Source organism: Pomacea canaliculata, linkage group LG3 (genome assembly GCF_003073045.1).
Source record: "Pomacea canaliculata isolate SZHN2017 linkage group LG3, ASM307304v1, whole genome shotgun sequence".
Classification (NCBI taxonomy): Eukaryota; Metazoa; Mollusca; class Gastropoda; order Architaenioglossa; family Ampullariidae; genus Pomacea; species Pomacea canaliculata.
The window spans coordinates 22,282,549-22,305,654 of record NC_037592.1 but is presented as its reverse complement, the minus strand read 5'-3'; the positions used below and the strand labels follow the sequence as shown (position 1 = coordinate 22,305,654).

General features: G+C 36.2%; 1 protein-coding gene across 1 annotated transcript; it reads right to left on the bottom strand.

Annotated features, from left to right (window-relative positions):
• Positions 1–402: 402 nt before the first annotated feature.
• LOC112558637 (probable protein phosphatase 2C T23F11.1) lies at positions 403–19,138 on the bottom strand. Its single transcript, XM_025229210.1, is given in 12 exon segments — positions 403–6,914; positions 7,440–7,650; positions 8,429–8,460; positions 8,463–8,573; positions 8,907–8,990; positions 10,891–11,032; positions 11,329–11,402; positions 11,659–11,724; positions 13,750–13,815; positions 14,053–14,136; positions 15,857–15,961; positions 18,866–19,138. Coding segments are annotated over 10 exon segments (966 nt in total). The 5' UTR covers positions 15,960–15,961; positions 18,866–19,138; the 3' UTR covers positions 403–6,914; positions 7,440–7,446.
• Positions 19,139–23,106: the final 3,968 nt, after the last annotated feature.

Here is a 23,106-nt window from a genome sequence, read left to right as displayed (position 1 = left end):
GTTCATCAACATCTATGACAGATGTATTAAGAAAATTAAGCAAATTGGCCAAAGAAATATCAAATAAATGTTGGACCCTTATAGACAAAAAAAAACAACAAAAAACAAAATAAACCTTTGCATCAACGTAAGTGTTTGTCAACACTTTAGCTGCCACAAGGTCAGGGTTCAAAGTCTTTGATATCTGTAATAAACACTGTTCTCTGCTACTCAAATACCATCACAGCAGTGTTTGCATATTCTTGGTTAAATTTCATGTTCTCATGCACTAATACAAATGTTGGAATGATTTATGTTGTTTCGTATGTTACAACTTTTTAAAGTCATATAACTACTCTGTTTTGAAATTAAAATATGACAAGTTCTTTTTTTCACACTAACTTTTTTTTTTGTCTGAACATATTTTTAATACACAGGTACGCCTAAATTTATTTAATAATGAAGCCCTACAAAAACTTCAATTTACATGTTCAATTGCATTTCCAATATTGCTTTCTTATCAGACACATGAATAAAACTGTCAGTTATAACAGTGTTTGGCAGACTTACCAGAAACCTGTTTGCACATTATTCTTGAAGCTTGCATCCCAAGGATGAGATTCTGTTCTTCATGGTCAAAAATTTTAATAAGCCATCCTTCAGCAGTTATGAACTCTTTAGGTGCCTCATTTTTACTCAGCTGTCATCAAGGATCTTCAAGTGACATGATCAATAACAAGTGAGACAGATAAGAAGGAAAAGGTTCCCATAGGCTATTGGCTGTAGAGTCAGTGAACCGGTTCACTGCTTTTTGGTAGGGCAGAGTCTAACTCTTTTCAATCACTTACGTATTACCTTTCCTGATAAATCAGGTATCCACATGATGGGTGTGCAGGGGAATTTTCAAGTCACAGACTGCCTTCTTCTGAAGATATGCACTCTTATCAACAGGCCATAGCAAATCATGAGAATGCCATACAACAATCCCAACACTGAAAAAATACACAAAACCCCCCTAAATATAATGCCTAGAACCTCTAGAAGGTTTCTAGAAGCTTAGAACAAGCCATTTTAGTCCATTATGCCACTGTAGTAACGCCCAAAATGCATATAACATTACCCATTTCTAAAGCAAAAAGTACAGGCGTAAATTTACAAAATATTTATGTTCATATCACCGCTGAAACTTTTTTATATATTTGCAATTAGCTGAAATCTGCTTGTCAGATCTCAATTTACTGGTAATTTCCACTTTTATCAAAACTAAAACTAATAATTCTTTTCAATTTTTGTTTTTGCTGTGAGCACATATGTACAACCAAATGAACAAATTATATCAAAATTTTTGTGATGACTGGAAATGATGACTTTCACCCCTGAAAACGAAAAAGTTAGGTTGTGTTGTCACTTTGTATGAAGTCCATTCTGAGAATGCATTATTGTCTCTATTTTGGTTTTTAGCACCAAAGTAATCAAACTCTGTGCTGCTTCTTCTCTTTACATAAATACAGATTAATAATTCTGAAAAACGTAATTCTGTCACAGTAATAGTTTCATAAAGTTCATGCCTACACTGCTCTTTTGGGGCATACTTACAGATTTATCATTTCTTGTGTATTATCTTTCATATATATAATTATCTTTATGTTCTGCTCCATACAGTCTGCATGCTGAACAAATTTCCGTTGCAACGTTTGTATGTTTGAATGAACAACAATAAAATATTATTTAATTCAATCCACATTTTGTTCTATACTGTCCATTTTATCTAGCTGTGACAACTATGATTTATAACCAGATTACTGAGCTGGGACATTGCTCACATTGTGTGGACATATCAGTAGTTTTTTTTTTATTTAGAGTTTTTATACAGACAGCACTTTTCTCACTCTTTTTAATTTGATAGCTTATATGTTTGATATAACATTTTATAGAATGTGATGCTCCATTACAGACATTATGCTCCACTCCTGTACACACAGTATGGATAGTGCTTACCTGTAAGAATACTTTTAACAACATCCTCTTAAATGAAGCAATTTTTTTATTTGAGGTGGGGGGAGCACTAATTTGGGCAATTGATATTTTCTACACTTGTGAACAGGTGAACAGGAGTTGCCAAATTAACAAATATCTTGGTCATGTTGTCACTAACCCTTCACCAAAACCTTAACCCTAGCCAAAATCCAAACATCAAAACTGTTAAAGTCATAGATACTGCATTAGCATGATAAAAGAAGTTTTCCAGAAAAATAAATAAAAACACAATGTATAGCAAATAAGAAAAAAGATCTGTCATTTAAATTAAAAACGACTAGCTTTACCCAGTATATTATAGCAGTTTTGACAAAAACGGTTACTATCTGAAGTACTGCATTTTCACTGGACTTCATAAAAGGACTAATTGAAAGACTGTGCCTGTACACTGCAAATGAAGTCATATACCGACCACATCTTGGCCAGGTTTTATTTTGCATTGGACAAGCTTGGCATAGTACTGCTGACTTTTCTTTTTGGTGATGAATCAATGACTATTTAGGGGCACTTAAGCTGACCAGAGCACTGAACTCAGGTGTTGCAACAAAACTAGCCAAACAGCACACAAAAAACAGCTCTCAAAATATTTCCTTTTTTAAGTAAAACTTAAACAAGGACAAAATAATTTCTTTTTATCCCAACTGCTTGTTAAATGATTTCCAAGTTAATTCATCACAGTAGAAGAACATCATCATCTAACTCCTACAATTTTAAGTGCCTTCCAGCACATAAACTTGGGGGTCGGAATTACAGGCACATCACCAAACATGTTCAGGACAATCTAAAAAATGCGTGATTTCTTAAATGCTTGTCCATTAGGTGATAGTTCAGTACCACAATGGATTTGTATCATGTGAAATCGCCCACATGTGCATGTGCACTGAAACAATATTTTTGCTTCTGTGCTTTAAAATACCTGCATGAATAATAATTAAAAAAAACACTTCCCAACCCTTCACCTATCCACCTATCACCCAACAACAACAACAAAAATCAAAAACCCAAGAAAGGAATGTGCTGTATTCCCTATCACCTAATGCCATTCTGAGACCTGTAACACATTTTCTCCAACCACAAATTAATTTATTGTCAGACTATAATTCAAAAATAATTTTTCAACAAAAAATCTTCGATGCAGTGCATCTGGACAGAAGCTTTGCTCACTTTTTATGGTTGTGTTTCATTGAAAAAAAATTAAAACAGTGCTAGTGAGGTAATGACTAGTAGGCAAACAACATATGGCAATTGCCTCTGAACAGTTGTTGCTGCTGCAGTAAGGTGAATGAGAAATAAACGTTTTGCCTACATGAAAAGAAAGAAAAAAAGATAGACCATGGGAGAAAAATTATTAAGTCACTTTAGCTCCCAAGTATTCTACTTTTCATAAAAGTAGAAAACTACAAACTGGTTGCTTACTTCTTATCTGATTAATTATGAAACTGTTTATTTCACGAAAATGTCTTTATTACCATTGTCTTTGATTATGATGACTCGTAAAATTTCAGGCACATTATGTAAGCAACAATGCAAGCCTTAGGCCCCCATGCAGACCTATTCAACTGACTTCTCAGTGCCCAGTAATTCTTCTTGTTTTTTTGTTTTAAAAACACTGCATAAAAATTATCCTGCCACTAAAGACTTTAAAGAATATATTTTATTTGACTAAGTAATTTTCAGTAGTTTGTGAAAATAAACCGTCATGAGGAGGTAACTTAAAACAAGCTTTACATGGAATAGAAAAGGGATTAAAATAAAACTCTACTGATCACACTCTGGCATGCTACAACAGTGAAGTCTCTTTAGCTTTTCCACCACAAATCACTTAACAGGCAGGTTTTGCAGCAGTTCCGTCTCACTGGTGGGGAAAAAAAAAGAGGCAGCAAATACAAAATGAAATTTAATAATAATAAAAATAAAAATCACTTCAGCATATTCATATGCAGTAAAGCCTTTTCACAATCTTGACACCAGCTTGCCCATCAAGTCATATCCGACTATTAACAAAATAATTATCCTTGAGTCCACCCTGACAGAGGTAAATGCACAGCAGTTATGCAGTTTCGTAAGCTGCAGTTACACTTTGCAGTGCAAGGGAAAATAATGTCAACAGAAAATAAATTTATAATTGCAGCTGTAACGATGTACAGGCACATTTACATTATTTTATCTACAAATGTTTGTTATGTGCATTTTCAAATCATATGAATGGTGGTACAAATAACTGAACACAACGAGCAATGCTTGTCACCAGCAACATTAACAGAACTTCACTTGCTGCCTATCCATAAACTTCCTATAAGTCTCTCACAGCTCTTGCTTTCATGAATCCAAGCAAGGTCAAGTTGCTAGATTTTTATAAACGATTTTATAAACAAAATTAATAAATTAAAAAAAAATTCATGTATACAGAATGCATAAGGGGAACTATGGTGCATATGAAATAATCTAGCAGCAAAGTTTTCTTTGCTTTTTAGTGGATTTCTCATAATACCTAGCAATGTATACTGAGATGAGATATCTTTGTCAAATTTGTTTAACACAACAACCTTAATGTTTCTGAACAATTAATTTTTTGTATTTTAAAACAGGAATAGGTTTACAAAAAAATGTCTACTGCTTAACAAATGCATAACAGCAGTTGTGCAGATTAGATTACATCCACAAACAAGCCTATACAACTTTCATGGTGCCTCAAGAATACTCAGTTTGGGATGATAATTACTGGAAATTAATATTTCACGTATGACTACCATAGCAACACAGGTTATTCATCTCTTGCTAAAGTAACATGTCATGTTTGATAGCTTTACTAAACCAGAAATGGCAACAACTTAAAACATAAGTATCTTTCAAATTATCAATTTTTAAAAAATGCTATATTTAACAGTTTGGTAGCAATACAATGTATGAGAAACTTTAATAAAGTCTGAGAATGGCTTGCTGGCCAACTGACATTTGTGACTTGAGACAGCAGCAAATTTATAACTGCCTTGTTTTTAAATAAACACTTTTCAAATAAGAATACAAAAAAACATTCAAAAGGGATAAAAATTCTGATGCCATAAAATTTCTCTAAGCAAAGTGTATATCTTCAGTGAGAGGATAGTGAAACTAGCATAATTATAGTCTGTTAAGACTTTTTATCACAGAAATGATTTCACTTCTTTATGAGCAGCATAAGCATATCCTTTATTGAAAGTTACGCTTTTGCTGGATGACACCAACAATGCCTACCTACTCATCACCACAGATGAGAGCAAGGTAATGTCAGGAACATTGTTCCTAAAATAGACAGCCCAGCATGTATAAGTTAATCCCCTTCCATTTGATCCTGCATACATGTTGTTATTGCTAGACAGCATACAGATTTTTTAAGTTGCATCAGAACTTAATGCAGTCTTCACACTCATTATTTAACTGTATAAATGGTAATGTGGTCAACAACATCACAAAAAAATATAGTGCATTTTTCTTGTAATATGTGAATACATGAACCACTTCAAAGAAAACATTCCATTATAAACAGCATTACTTGATGCAGCATGTAAATGTCTTTATAAGTGCATGCTTGCACACATGCATGTGCCCACAAGTATACATCTTTTACCCTTTCTCTCTCTCTCTCCTACCACGCATCCATGCATCACACACAAAGTATTCCACAAATCTACACAAAATTTTTCAAACAATTCAGCTTGCAATGACATATATAAAAGTCGCAGATTTATGCACCTATGCCAGCCTGCTATTCTGTAATTAAACTTATACACCCTTATGCTTACTTATTAGCAATGTTGACAGTATGGTAATAAATCTGAAATACATTTAAGCATTCACACTGAATATATGCATGCGCACATATATATATATACACACACACACAATGAACAAATAAATTTAAGAACCTAGTTACAGAGACCAGAATTGAGCACTTAATTCTTCAGACAGGTTTCCACTGACTACTGGTTTTATTCTCAGTTGCTACAAAAGTAAAATAGCAATGGTGATGGACACAGTTACTGACATTGTTTTTAAGCATTTCAAGGACTTTAGTGGTAAGTAGATTTACGCTGTCACTGATTCTGATGCTCTTGCTTCTGTATACCACTTCTGTTGCAAGTTACCACTTCCACCAAGCACAACAAAAATGTCTCCATGAGCTATGCAAGTAACTTTTAAAAGCACATAAATAAAATGTTTCACTTTCAACCTGAAACAATTTTTGAATGTGGTACATATAAAAAATTGGAAACCTGTTCTTCAATAGTCATTTGGTGGTATGACTAACCCCCACTACCTCCCAGTCAGCATACCTGTCACATCAAAAATGAACCCCCAACAATGCACTATAAAATATCAACAAAAACCGATGGAGATGACCATGCCACACGATGCTGAAGAGAACAGATATTTAAAGAAGCACTACTGATACATAACAAGCAATAATGCACCATTCAATGTTCTCATGAAACAATGACACTCTGGCATGTTTGCCAGCCTAAGATACTTGTATTAAAATACACAAACTTTATTTCACCAATGATACAATGAGATCGTTATCAAAAAAGCTAGGTATATGTTGTAATATACAGCTGAAGACAATAGCCAGAACAGATGCTGGGACTAATATTACTTTCCACTAGCACTGAAATAATACCAAAATGATTCATGCTTCAAGAAACTTACCCATTAATAGCAGCAAAAAATCAATATCTCACACCCTACCCCCACCCACAGCCAGAAACATGACAACAATTCCTCTAAAGTTTTTCAGGGGGTTCCCTGCCCCACCTCCCTCTCAAATGTTGACTTCAACCTTGCACTGGAAACTTGACGCAAACTTTCCACACACACACTACAAATGTGTCAGTAGGTATTCCAGGCATCATGACTTCATCCTTTTAAAAATAAAAAAAATGTAGCAGTCATGCATTACAGATCAAGCAAAGATTTATGTGCATGCACACACAGGTGCATGCGTGCACACACAAAAACAATCTCAGGTGTACAACTCACACGCTCTTATGCAGGCATGCAAAGGAAAAAAATTGTACAAACTCTGAATAACAATTTAACCTTCTGTCCAACAGCCACAAATGATGAAGCCCTTTGCATCACTTTCAATCTCTTCCATGCTCATTCAGTGCAAACAGCAGGTGATTAATAACAGCAACATACTCATGCACACTGCCCAAGAACAGAAAATCAGAAAAATACAAGCAGTGAAACTTATATCTGTTGGTGCCAGCTGAATGTCATTTCAATGCTACTAGAATCACCACTCCAGAATATCACATTATATTTCTAAATCCCAACTCTCTTTCTCTCTCACATGCACACATGGGCAAAAGCCATCATCCTGATGGCCCAGTAACAAGAAAAGATCTTTTCACCACTCATCTCTTGCTGTGCTAGACAACTACCAGTTGGTTACTTGAATTCAAAGACTTTGTGGTGTAGATCACGGAGGTGTGGTGCAGGACCTCCTCGGGAGGGTTTTGAACATCTACGAGCCAAATCCAAGTATGAACCCCCATGCAGAAAGCACACAAGGACGACAGTCATGTTGTCGCAGCCCAGTCCTCCCATCTGACAGTCAGGAGCCAAGCATCGCATCATCAGTTCCTCGCATATCTGATTTCAAGACAACATATCACAAATTTTAAACAAAGCATTTTCTGCTTAGTCATGCTGAATAATTAATCAATATTTTCCAGGTATTCTCTTGGTGCTGGTTTATTTTCCTCTGGTGAGAAAGGAGTGCTGTGAAAGCTAGGCATCTGAAAACGAGCACCTTTGTTACTTTCAGGAGTCTTTTTGCCTTGTTTAGACTAAGTATTTGGACACTAAGAACAATTTTATCTTAATAACAACAACAAAATGAAATCTGCTCAATGCACACCTGGCATTTCCTGTTCAAAACTGCACAATTTCCATAGTTTATAATAGCTTTATATAAAAGACTAAAGCCCTACACATATACACTTGCATCCTATTCATTCCAAATATAATAACTTTTAATTTGTGCAGCCCCCACCCCCCCACAAAAAAAACTTTCATTTCTTTTTAACACAACAGACATATTTAAGTCCCATAGGTAATGAAACCATATGTAGCTATGTCAAACCTAAGGCTCTTTATAAAGTAAAAATGATTCTAGTCCAGCATAACATTATGCTTGTACAACAAAATTTATGGTTTGTTCATAAATTTCTCTCTTAAACTCAAAATTTGATATTCCTTATTTGTGGACAAAGTCATTCATTTACAACATAGTGTTCATAAAATCCAGCCCCAAAAGTAAAGGGCAGACAAAGATAAATGTCCATTATCAAAGCAAGTAAAAAGAACCCCTTCTTTGCCCTCTGTGGTCGTTCATACCATTTCATTTTCATGTCTAAAAAATGCTCACCACATCAGGCTCCATTTGCTGGGCAATGCGGCTCGCACAAAATCTACCACTTCTTGATTTGTCAACACATCCCAGATGCCATCACATGCAAGGATAATGAACTCATGGTCTGGTGTGATGGGCTTCTCAATCACATCAGGGTAAGCTGCATTACATTAAAAGTGCAGGATGATATAATTATCTGTGACCTGCTATATATATACATCTATTGGCAGCAATCAAGCTTCAAAATTAAATATCAATTAATCCCACGCACTTTTTTATGCCTACCTTTGTCTTATTTCGCACCTTCCCTCACTCTGTTACATCTATACAAAAGCCAGGAGTTCTAAACTGTCAACTCCCAGGATAATTAATGTTAATTCTCAAGTGACAGCAAAGTTTGGGTCTTAACATGTACATATATACTCCCTTTCCCAACACACACAATCTTGTCATAAACTTTAGCAACAAAGCCATGCAATTTTATGTAAAATACCTGTCACAATCTGCTCTTCAGCCCTCTTCTTCTCGTTTTTCTTAAAGACAAAATCTCCTAAAGCTCTGGACAAGGCAAGGTTGCCTGCATTGCAACAGAAAATTACTTCAAAAGATACCAAATGAATTACTAACTCTAATAATCTCTAATAACCCTGAGACATATCATAAAATGATTTTTAAGTTTAAGCTTAATTTCAATGGCCTCAAAACTACAAAACAAATTTAGCTCCAGTAAAAACGTTATTTGAAATGGGAAAGCAATCTTTTATGCAAACAGAAAATTGCAGCACCATGCAGCAAGCAAATTAAGAAACAAGTTTCAACAAACAATAATAAATGAGTGATGTCCCTTCCCTTAACTGGCTTGAGGAGACTGCTTTTTTTTTTTTGTCTTGATCATAAACCTAGGTCTCATCTTGATCAGTCCTTGATCATCTGGATTGTTCATTGTTTGTATGCACCTGACCGTCTTCATCTATACATCACCTTACAGTGACTTCCCACCATCGACTGCCTTTCTCCTTTATCTCGCTATAACAGTTTCTTCCTTCAGTTCGTAACACAGTTGATGCAGCATGCCTTATCCTCTCTGCTTCTTGAGCATGTAGATCCTATCAATCTATGATGATTTGATTTCTGAGTAAGAATTATTTCCAGTTATATACTGATCTACTTTTGTCAAATTATGAATGACCTTGTAGATCTGAACTACAAGCGTTAGATCAGTAACTCTTGCACATCTTAATCCATGGAAAGATGCTACATTATCATTTTTTTACTACTATTCAATTGATTTGGTGCTCATGCAGTGGACATGTATCTTTCCTTATATTATTTCCTGCAGTGTGGTGACAATCTTTTTCTTACTAAAACTAAAGCGTTTGGTTTTGCAACTCATGAACCAACAATTGAACATCTAGAGCAGGGGTGGGCAATTAATTTTCCCAAGGGGCTGGATGAGAAACTGGAATGGTTCTAGAGGGCCGGATGAGAAACTGGGATGGTTCTAGAGGGCCGGACTAATATAGTTAACTCAGTTTTACCCAATACTGTATATATAGTATATTTACTGGTGGGCGGCCAGCGGGCGGGCCGGTCAGAGGCAGGAGGCGGGCCGGATCCGGCCCGCGGGCCGGCGTTTGCCCAGGTCTGATCTAGAGACTACTTTATGCCTGGATCTTCACTGCTTCTCTTCCGATAGCTTGTAAACTCATTTTGGATTTTCAAATAGACATTTTGCAGACAACCTAATGAGTAGTTAAAAAAAAAAGCTTCTACCTAATAGATCCATTCCACGACTGGATCTGTGGTGTGGAAAGGAGCATTTGCATCCTGGATTAGTTCTTCAAATGCATTATGCAGTGTCTGGCTACATATCGTTCATCTGATATGACATTTTGTTGGCTGTGTGCGTCCATGTATGGTTATTTTTTCTGTAAAGTGCCATGAGCCTCCCCATAGGACCGGGATATGGTGCTATAGCTATAAAAGTTCACTGTATTATTATTATAATATCTGACAAGAAAATCTACAAATATCTCTCCACTTCAAATCATTTAGGACAGAGATAATATTTTTTTTCTCATGAGCAAAAAAATCAATTTCTTTGACATAAATCTGTATCTGTGTCTGTATAGACATATCACATCACTTAAAAGTAGGTTTCTGCCTGTCAAAGCTCTCCCGCTCAGATGGGATAATTTTTGTTCACATTCTTGGGGTAGGCTTGAGGAAGCAGTTAACAAACTAACATTCCACTGCATGCATATCACTTAGTACCTAATAGAATGAAAAAATGGTGTACCTATTAATGCAGAAGACAAAATAATGCTGTGATATGATATGCTCTAAATAGTAAATAGCAACAACAAATTTAAAAATCTGCTCATAAAAATATAACAATTTTAACTGTCTTTTTCCTATACCTGCCATCCACATACAAATCTCAGAAATATGTTGCCAAACTAGCAGATAATGCCTACCATTCACTCTGTTAAACTCAACCCATCCACCAGCAGCAGTGATTCTGCGAGACTCGGCCTCGTTGCTAGGCTTGTGATCGAAGGACAGTTGTTCCACTTCTCCAGCAACACTGGCCACAGCCCGTGAGTCTCCTACATTGCCCTAAACACCAATCTCACCATCAGCAACACATGAACTCTGACTCTAATGTTTATTTTATTATTTTTAAAATAATGTTCACCTTTCATCTTTTGTTCCTGCATCTTCTTTCCCCCAAAGAAAAACTCATTACTTGAATTAACTGAGAAAGATGGTGAAGATTATCAAAACCTTTCTCGATTCTGAACAAGATGCTGTGATACTGATCAACTATTCTCTCAAAAGACAAAATATTTACAAGTTACCAAAATCTGAGGATCATGCTTTTTATAATGTCTATACTCTGATTCAGTACTTACGCAAAACATTTTTCCATCTTTCAATAACACAACAACAGCTGTTGTACCAGCCAGGTCATCTTTCAGTGACTCATCTGTAAGAGAAGCACAGGTAAATGTTGGGTAATGACAATTTTCAAGGATCGCCTGCTTTTAAAAAAAAAAAAAAAAGGCAAAAGGACCTGAATTATTATATATGTAAATAGCCTGGTTAACAATAAATTTGTGAGAAGATTATCCAATAAACTTCCAATATGCTAGCAAAAGGAACCACTATTTATTGCAGGCCATGTTATTTGCTATGTTTTCTGAATGGTTTACTGAAGTTTAAGCTACAATGCTGAAACAAACCTTTCATCATTTCTTCATCAAGAGAAAGGAAGGCTTGCCTCAATGCTTCGGATACATTCCCTCGAGCTGAAAGGCAATACAGACTATATGATACACCAAAACAAAAACTTCTGGGGCACTGTGTATGACACTTTTGAGTGTTTCTTCTAGGTCATTAATAGACAGTCGTTAGCCAAGTTTTTCAAGTGCTACAGATAATGTGCTCTTTTGGGGGGAGCAATTATTTTTGACACTAGGAAAATGAATAAGAGGAGGTAATGGCTTCTTAAATGAGCAAGCAGTCCTTAGGTGAAACCTCACAGCATTTGATGTACAAATCTTTTCTGACACCATTTGAAAGTACAACGGCAGCGATCACAACAAAACAAAAATGCTTCAACTTGAAGTACACAACCAAATCTTTAGTGCTGTAACTGGTAAAACCATAATTAAGCCTTTACTTTGTAGAGAATAAGGAGTGGGAAAATGTCTATATTGGCATACTGGCTGAAGTGTGTTGTGATACAGCAATTTTTCACGTTGGTAGACTTAAATATTGCTGCTCTTAATTTGTGCTAGATGCAGATGGCAACCTTTTCCTTTCTAACTTCTAACAGATTTTGTTACTTTAATAATGTAAGTTTTGGCAATACTGATATGCACCGTTGTACCACCTCTAGAAAAAAAAAAAAAACCAGTACTACCTACAGATCCATTAAAATGTTGCTAATAAGTTGTATTCTTATAAACAGTGTGAGAACCATTCCATGTAACTAAGAAACTTCAGACTTTTAAAGCAGCCTGAGTTCTGCTCTTATCCATGACTTTGTGGAAGAAAGGGAGGGGCAGCTACATTGGTGTACTGAGTTTTTGAGAAAAAGATATTTCACACCTCAGTGGTTTCAGCACTATGAAGTTATCTTCAGGCACACCTTGCACATGTTGCAGGCGCAATTTTTTTCTACTTACAGTAACCATTAAATTCAACTCTATATGTAAAAATAAATGTAATCCTGCAATGTTCTCTCTGCATCTTTTTATGTAGCAGACAGAAAACTTTTAATATGCCTGAGTTTGGGATTCAGCTGAAAATAATGTCTTCCTGCCAGCACTTGTTGCTTTAAATAGCAATCTGCATGCACATGCAAAGTCTGCATCCCATAGTTTACATGAAAGATAAAAGGTAAAGGTTGTTCCCTGACCTTTTCAGGTCTCTGAGGAGTGCGGTGTTAGAGACCTCATGACAGGTACTAGGCACCAATTGCAGGCTGACAGGCACTGTGTGCATTGTGTTAATATATCTTGAGGACATCAAGGTATCTTCTCCTCACTCCATCAAATAGCACTAAGATGTTCAACGTGTGGGTCATCATCATTCTCATCATCACCATCATCATCCATCCCTTTTCTTGAATGTTACTTGCTGATCACCAGATAAGCTGGCCCCTTTCAGTCATCGGTGTGGTGCTGGGGTGAACCTTACTACACAGCACCTGACTTTGGGTTAGTCTTGGATGGTGTCCTAGACAGATCAGTTCACTATTCGCCATTCAGTTTTTTTGGGGGGTTTTTTTTGTCTACCTTGGCCACAACCTTGAATGGAGCCCTGGAGGACAGTTTCAGGTAGAGTGTCATGCCTGACAGCATGGTCAAACCAGACCAACCTGCGTCACTTCACTGTTGCAAAAAGGGTTTCCTGGTGTCCCAGGAGGGTACCAACCATGTTTCATACAAAATCATTGGTCTTTCGTACTTGTAGGAGATCTGGAGCAGCTTTCTCAAGCACACATGTGGCGAGTGCATGCAATCATGAGAGAGACAACAGGAACAGAATGCAATGTAAAACACACACCACTCAAACATGGCAAGTACTTCTCTACAAGCACTACCACAATCTTAACCTTATTTAGTGCCAATCCTTCTGAAATGAAAAACATTCACAATGTAGAGAAATGCTAAGAACTATTAAAGGCTCTTGCAACAGATTAAACCTTTATCCCTACTCTTCGATCTTCTCTAATTACGTTAAAAATGTTGAAACGTCACTTTCATTCCAGAAAGATTGCACATCCAGTTTAACACCCATTAAATTTTTTAGGAGAAATTACTCACAATAAGTTGACTGTGTTACCACCTTCTTGTGTAAATTGTTTCCAGCATAGTGTGCCACTTTCACTCCTGCAATGCACAGTAGACAATATACTCCAATAAATTTGCTGCTCACTAGAATTTCACCATGCAGATGCATCAACATATTCATGTAAATATCTGGATGTTTGCACAAGTCTTCCTCATCATTCCTACCCCCACACAGTGAAGCTGATCTGCTTCACAAAGTGCAGGCATACACTATCACTGTATATGCTTCACACTCTGATGCAAGATAAATAGCAATGACCTTGACCACAATCTTACCTCCATGTCCATCAAAGACTCCAAAAAAACTGGCATCTTTGTCCCCTGGTAATGATAAGAGGTGAGTGTGGGCATCTTCCATGTCTAGTGCTGGTCAGGAAGGTAACAATGACATCATGCTCATGTTATTCAAGACCCCTGAAGTAAAGCACTCATCACAAAGACGAGACAACTACTGCAGGGGTTTATATTAATAATCCGCCTTCTCTGAATGTTGTACCTGTTTGCAAGTCTGGCCACTTGGTCATGATACAGCTTTAGCTGCTCATTTGGCATAAGACACTATTACAAACATACTTTGTTATGTGATGAAAATTTTTGGAAGTAGATGAAAAGACTGAACAGACAGCGTGTATATGAAAGTGTACATTTTATGCATATGCATGGATGCAGAGGCTAATCTCAATAATACTGTACAATTAGCATGATTGCCTCAGTAATTTTCCAGCCATCAGGACTGCCCCTGCTATAATATCCAATGTGTAATTAGAACATTTCCTTACTCCTCTCTTTCAATAATTACCACATATAGTTCATGTGATTTACTATGGCAAAGGTATTTTTAAAGCTAGTGACTAAGAACAATACTAGCTGCAAACTGTATTAAGATGAAGGGAATATGTTTATATGTTTGGAATATGTTTACCACAGAACTTCTATATTGCACTCTCAGAAAAACATTCTGAAATTATAGGTATTCCTTTTGTTCAATGGTTAGGATGTTCACATCCTTTCAGCCATTCATACTGATGTCATAAGCCATGTGAGATGAATTATGTTCTTCCCCCTCCCTCCCCACTCCACACACTATCTTTACTGGTTGGCATAATGTAGGGTGAGAACTGAGTAGATCTAGGGCCTAAAGTTTATGTGACCTTTTAGGGTTGGTGGTGACACATCTCCCCTCACCTAATGAACACTAAAACATTCGAGTTCAGAGGCAAGAAACTGCATAAGAAGTCTTGTTGTGCATATTTCTACTTGGTTATGCAACTGTTGTATGCTCATTTTTTTAATTATGAACTTTGCACCAGAGGATGCTTAGATAATATCATGATCATATAATCAGTTAGTATCAAGGAGTTAAAAAGATAAATATCAAGGTTAGGGTCTGTTAAATTTTTATATTTCTAGTTTACTTGACAAATATCTTATCAGTTAAGTTACTTAATTCACTATCATGAACCTACTCTCTCCTCAGGTCTTTATACAATGGTGATGCAACTGAAGTCGGGGACTTGATGCCCTTTACTTTTGCATTACTACAATGTCCATTATTTTGGCTTCTTTATCAGCTAGATAAAAATCCAAGCAGGCACCAAGTATATGTGATTTAATCTGTACCCTGCATAGTCATGCTCTAACATGCACTGTTGACATTGTGAATAATTTTAAAGCCTATTTGTCCACTGCTGGGACTTTTGCAAGTGCCATTGCTCACTGATTAAGCAAAAAATTAGCACAAATTAACAATATTAAATTTCTCTTACATAAATTTTTATGTTACAGACAGTTCAAAAGAGTTTTTTGGTGAATGTCTTGACCATCACACCTTTCTGTATTGAACATTTATGCATCACTGAGTTATGGTGACCAATAATTTTTCCAACTTCTGAAGAGATGCTCTGTGCATGTATGGGAGACAAAGGTACTGAGAATATTGTTTCAAATAAATGCAAAAAATTTGAATGTTCATACTGTATACAGACAACATCCCCAGATGTAGTCATGTTTTATCAACTGCAGTTAATCTGTCCCACATTTTGTAAACCACTTCACTGAACTGATGTGACAACAAGGATACTTATTCGCCATCCTTGCATGCAAGAGGAGCCAACTCTGACCTGGCTATTTTCACATTTGTAGGAATCTTTGGTTGTTACTGGTTCTGACAAAGTCTGACCCATTCCTGTGGAAATAAAAATAGCAATAATGCAGAACACTAAAGCCACACACATACAAATGAACATGTATGGAGTGGCATCCACACCTAGAAGCTAACACTACTTAAATCAAAAGAAAAGAGAAAAGGTTCAACCCACTGAGTTTTAAAATCATTTAAAACTGACAACAATGAAAACAAGTATATAGTGCTAGTGGAATAATCTGACTTCCCGAAAGTAAAAATTGCAAGAAGACAGGGAAGAATTTATAAATTAAAGATGCAAAGTAGCTGATACGAAGCATGATGATATTCTCTTCCTGTTAACCAGCATCAATGAAACCAGAAAAATTAACTTTAAAAATCAGGAACACACACTGATCTAGGCTACAGCACATAAAAAAAAACTGAACATCTGGTTAGACGGATGAATAAAATGCCTTTACATTTTAGTTACCTTTCAACTATTTATCAAATGTGGCTACCACTGGGGATTTAAAACCAGCTGATCTTTAGAAATTCTTAAATATAAGAATCACATCTGCTTAAGTTTTATACATACAACTAACTTTTGAACATATACCTTGTATTTACCAAATAAGGGTTTTTTTAGATTAAAAAAAAAAAAATCAAACTACTGAAATGCTGTCTGATGAAATATAGTGTCATATGCAGACAATCGGGCATTGAGTGGGGACTTATCAATGCACAATCCTGCTGTCAGAAAACAGACATCCCAGCTGTGCCTCAGTAACAAAATAGCTCTAAAAGTCAAGAGAAAGACCCATCCTGCTTCATGCACTCTGAATCACAATATTACATATAGGTTTTTAATCATGTTAGCAGGAAGCTTTGTGCAGACTGTGGAAACATTACAACAGAGATATGCTTTCAAATTATCTAACCTCTCTTTCTGCATGTGTGTTGCTAATATAGATATATATACATTTACATGAATAAACATCCACATAACAACTGCCCACTCCTTAATCCATCTAATGGCCTTACTGGACAAAATAATAAAGATGATATAATAAAACTGAAATATATTTCTGAAAGAAAGCCTTTTAAATGTTTCATTTGTTTTCTATTTACAACCAAGAACACACATCCACTTACACCCACCCACTCCCACCTCCTAATCTCAACACCCAGCCTTGTCCTTAGCAAGATATCACATGACTGAAGATTCTCAGCAAACAACAATAAAAAAGTAATGATGTCAATTAATGAATGAATGGCACACTTTTAAATGAAAGCATTAAGGAGTTTTCTAGTGTTATTTCCTAAATAAAACTATCTAATTTACATTGACCAAATGAAAATGATAGATGGTAAATCATCATTAGGATACTTTTGCATAAGAGGTATGTCTTTTTTCTTAATCATAAACACAGATCTTATCAAGTGGCAAATGTAACTAGACTGCAAATGGCAAATTTTGAGTCAACCTATCTCTACAACTGAAAATAAAAAGTTTCACCAGTCAAGACACCAACCGATCTTTTATGGAAATGTTACTTTTTTAAAATTTCACAAAATTTGTGAGGAACCTTGTTCCTGAATGCCTCTGAATGGTGGTATTCAAGCAAATCAATAACTTCACAGAAGATAATGTCTTCGCTTTCAAACCTACAAAGCTAATGAACCTTCACAAGAGCAAACTGTCCTTTCTAAAGCATTGTAATTTTTTTTTTTTGGGGGGGGGACCCAGGCTGCACAGATTTGAAAACTGATTTCTGTTGCTAGGCATCTTGTAAATAAAACATAACACAGTAAATCCAGGCTATTATTTTTTATTTTAAAGAACAAATCTGGATATCAAACTATGTTGAAAATGAATTGTTAATCAGACAAGTACCATCAGGTGCCCACAAATTTTTTGTTGTCTTATGCTAAATTAGTATGCAGACTATTGAAAACTACTGAGTGTCAACAGGTCAAGGCAATTAATTTATATTTGAGGAATTTAACCATGCATGATGTTGTTACTTAAAGCAAATGTTTAACTTCTGTGGGTGTTTCATAAGATTTTGTCATACAATTGATAGGACTTCAGTTTTTCCCATAAATGGATTATCCCACATGAGGAAAACGATATGACTAAATGTAGCTAAAATATTTCCTACATACTCAAAATAGGCAGCCAATGCAGAACTAACTTAACAATGTGCTTGTAATGCACTGCATTCCCGTTATGACAGCGTAGTCTACACAACCCTGAGATTCTATTTCCCATCAGATTTTGATAATAATATAAAGGTGTGGTTTCAGTGTTTGCTGCCCTCTTCGCAGACTTTGTGAGTTGGTCTCTCAATATGGGATCAAGAAATACATGAAATGCCTTAGTGTAACTGTCCATGCTACCATCTCTCCAATCAATAAATAAGAGACGGGACTCAATGGAAAAAAACTACGGATGCTAGATTTTCTTGCAGACCAATACCATGTCATTTGACTTAGTTCGTAAATAAACTATTGGTTATTTGCCTTCCTTATTAATGTTTTCTACAGCGAACAATGTATTTTATGAACAATGCTATCCAATGTTTTAATAAAGTCCTTCTCGTGAGCCCACCTGTAGGCTACGGCGTTACCGATTAGACTATGGACAGGGACTGGTACTGGATGGTATTTTCAAATGTAACAGCAATGTGTTGTTTCCGCTCTCTACTTCACATTGGAGACATTCACAATACTTTTTAGCGCTTTCTCGTTACTTGTAAAACACATAAAATGGTCAGTCGCTAATGCTATGCAGACCGTGACAGTGACAGTATTTAAGTCACGTTTGAAAATGTAATGATACGGCGAAGGGCAAAACAGACCGTCTCCAACCACGTCAATCAATGGGCTTGCGACATTTCTTCACAATAATACAACAATGCAATCAACACAGTTGATCAACAGAAAAAATAATGTTTCACTCACTGGTTACTGGGCTGATGAAACAAGAGCAATACGTTCCAAAACAATTTTTTTTTACATTGATAGCCAAAACACTGCGAGACTTCTAACGTTGACACCAATATGTGTATGGATTCACAGCCTCATCACAACACAAAACAAAGTTACGTTGGTGCAAGCAAATAATCCACATCTGTTTTTCGATAATCCAGGTACATGTATGTGCGTTTGACTCGTTTATATATGTTTTTTAATCTTCTTGTCAACTTTCTTCAACTGTGCGAGTGAATCGATAAAAAAATGTGATATTCTATATATTCTTCCGAACGTTACAACCACCTAATGTCGATCGACTCAGTTTCTGCGCTACATCAGCAACCACTTAAATAATTTGCTCACGTATACAGTGCTTTACACAGTACAAATTTCAGCAACTTAAAAGTACAATTTAAAAAAAAATAAATAACACTATTTAACTACTGTTGATTATTTTTTTGGAACAATTTTTAAACGAGGAGTTTAACGCTCTCTCGAAAGGCTTGAAGCAGGGGAGATCACTCTTACACGTTGCATTACGGAATAATCATAGCGACCTTTATGAACTGGGAGAATATTTTGGTCCCTTTCTCAATTAATAAACAGAAAAATGTCTTCATATAAAGGTTGGCGTTCTATTGCTACCATAGGTATTGTCGTTTGTGGCACTGTTGTTGCTACGTATCCAATTATTATTTCGCCTTACATCAATCCAGACCCTTGGAGTAAGTTTTCTTTTATTTATTTGTAAGAATTACTGCCATTCCCAGTTGTAGTCACTGTTAAGAACTTCTTTACACATTTTATATCATGAGATAGTAAATATTCTAAGTTAAGACAAAACACTTTAACGTTTGCAAGCATGCAAATATGGGGTTTATTTCATCATGTTTTAACGTGTTTTGTGTAAACACCAGACGCATTTACAATTTTACGACTAGAATGAGCCAAAACTCATATTCTCCTAGCTAATTTTGCTTTTGCTGAACTTGGTGTCTCTTAATTCAAAGAAGTGAATTGTGCCATCAACAAAGGGATTAAGGCAGCTAGGGGGAACTGAATCGAGAGTCAGTCTTGGACCATAGAAGAGGGAATGACAAGGGGTGTCAGCAAAAATTAAGGACCTGGCAGCTCCAAAGGACCTTCACTAAGACAAGTCAACACAAGAACTCGGTCATCGAAGACAACTGTGGTCACCTTCTCACAGACAGCACTGCATTACTCAACTATAGACGATATTCCAAAGACCTGTACAACTTTTAGTGGAAGACAGAATAGCATCTTTCAAAACAACCAGATGAACATCAACTGCAGACATACCAGTCCTATAGGAAGAAGTAAAAACAGTGGTATTCAATCTGAAGGGAGGAAAATCGCTTTGGGTTTACAACTTCCAAGCTGAATTACTTAAGCAAGGTGGGGAGGAAAACAGCAAAGGTCACCATTGCTCTTTGCCAAAGAGTCTGGGAACACAAAGAATGGATGCAGTTACTAGTCATACTCCTTCCAAAGAAAGGAAACAACAAAAGGTACCAGAATTACAGAACCATAAGCTTATCAGCCTCCCAAACAAAGTCATGCTTAAAGTAATACAGAACCATATCAGCATCACCAATGAGGAACTGCTAGCAGAAGAACAGACTTGGCTTCAGACCAAGTAGGGGCACAGTTGAGCAGGTCTTTAACTGTCACATTCTGTAGAGAAGCATCTTCAGCATCAGTGGGACCTCTGTCTTAACTCCATAGACTTTAGAAAGGCTTTTTTCAGAGTCTGGCATGTGATGCAAAAATTCAGCATCAAAGAAGGTCTTGCCCAAATTAATGAAGCATTGTATAAGAGCTCAATAAGTGCCGTGCTGCTGGATAAACAAGTAGGACCTTACTTTCACGTGACAGTAGGCATACGTCAAGGATGTTCCCATCACCTCTGCTGTTCTTGGAGAACATCATGCATAAAACCCTCCATGACTGCTACACTACACTTCCATGGGTGGAAGGCCAATTTGCAACCTACACTTTGCAACCTACACTTTGCAAACCACATAGATCTGTTAGCAGATACTAACAGAGAACTGCAAAATCTTACCAACAGACTGACAGTTTAAAATGCATATGGAATGAAGGCCAACATTGATAAGAGAAAAATCATGGTCATTGTCAATGACAAAGCAGAGATCTACATGAACAGGGTACAACTTAAAAGTGTAAACAGTTTTAAGTATTTGGGAACCACCCTCTCCAAAGACAGCAGCTCTGTGATAGGATTATGACAGCAACAGTGGCAATCTAGGATGATAGACACATTCATAAAATCAGATTTACTACAAAGTATTAACTGTACAAGTCCCTTGTACTACCAGTCCTGCTTTACGAATATGAAACATGGACTCTGCTTCCCGATACGGAGAGGAGAATCCAGGCATTTTAGAACAACCATCTAAATGGGCTGTTCATAATCTTGTACACAGAATATAAGAATCGGTGACTTTGTATGAAGCACAATAGCCACACTAGTAGGACACCAGGAATCCCTGTTTACAAGTCAAATGGTGTAAGCTGGTCTGGTTGGCCAAGTGTTGGCATGACACCTTGTTGAAGACTTTCCTTCAAGGCACCTTGGACGGTAGTTGATTCTGCTGTGACCAGAGGAAGAGCTGGCTTACAAATTTGAAGAAATGGACTGGTAGTCCTGTGCAGAACCTGCTCACTATTGACCAAAACAGGCATGAGTGATGGGCCTTTATTGGCAGCTGCCGCATCTATCCATGTGCTCCCCCTAATGACGGTACCAGTCAAAGGATGAATGACTGACTTCTTAATCCATTTAAGCTAAAATATAAGAGATATGAGATCTTCTGTGTGAACATTCAAATTGTATCTTTGATCATTTTACTTCTGGTTCAAGTGTTTAATGGGAATAAATAAACAGATAGCATTTATCATGAAAGGCATTGAATTTACAGTCCTAAATCCATGATTATTATCACAATTTGTAAACTATTGTGGTTTCCATTTCTCTTTTCTTTTTTAGGAGAACAACAAAAAGTTGGAAGAGCTACTATTGACAGAGAAAAAGTTCAACCTGGTGGTAAGCTACTTTCAAGTCTTCTTTGTGTCTTTTCTTATCGTTTTTTGGTATTTTTTTGATTGTTCTATATTTCTTAGAAATTCAACAAAGTTGTTGAATATTTTACATTTTTACGGTTTGTTTCTTTACAACAAAACAGTACAAAATATGAGGAAGCATGAGTTGATTGGCAAATGTTATTCAAACTATGAGAGAGTATGAGTTGATTGGCAAATGTTATTCAAACGCATCACTTTACCTAAGTTTCAAGGCTGCACAAAAAATCTTATCAATGCAGAAAGTAATGTGAATTTAACTGTGTCTTGGAGTTGACTGTAACTTCCCTTTATTTCTGCTCTGTTTCAGGCATGAAAGTTTGGACAGATCCTTTTGACAGGAAATGAGATTGTTGCCTTTTTTTTTTGTTGTTTGATTTTTACTTGAAATAATGGCTGGGAAAAAACTTGTTTTTAACAGTTGTTTGTAAACCTTTAATTACCTGATGGCATGAAAGCATAATGATAAATATGGTAATTATGTGATAAATTAAGCTGTTCAACTTGTAAATCTGTGAGAAGGTTTGACATGCTTGTATGTTATGCACTATACAGTAGTGTGTAGATCATTCTTTACCTGTAAGATCGAAAACTAGAGTGTCTTTTGATGATACACATTTGTGATAAAGAACAGAATTCTACTGGAATTTAACACCTCATTAACACAATGATGTAAGTTCATCATGTTTGAGAGAACCTGAAATAAAAAATAATGTAAATTTAGTCAAAGAAACGTTTTTTTGTAATACTTTTGAGTGTTTTGTGAAAATCTGCTCAGATCAAGTTATTTCTCCCCTTCATCCATAACACCCAGACCTTACGGTCATAGGTCGTTTCGCCCTACCCAGGGTTCCCAGGGGATTTCAGGGATTGGTTGCCAAAAAAGGGACCTTTAAAGGACCTTAAAAAGGGACCTTTCATGCATCGAAAGACAGGACTAGTGCAGTCATCAATTGCCTTAAGTTTTTCTCTTTGTGGTCGAAAGATGGTATTATTTAGAAATCTGTGTCTTCTTATGTTCTTCAAATACATGTTTTCTAGTAATAAATAATCAAGAGTTAATTTGCATGCCTGTCTGCCATATTTCAGATTAGATAACTTAAAAG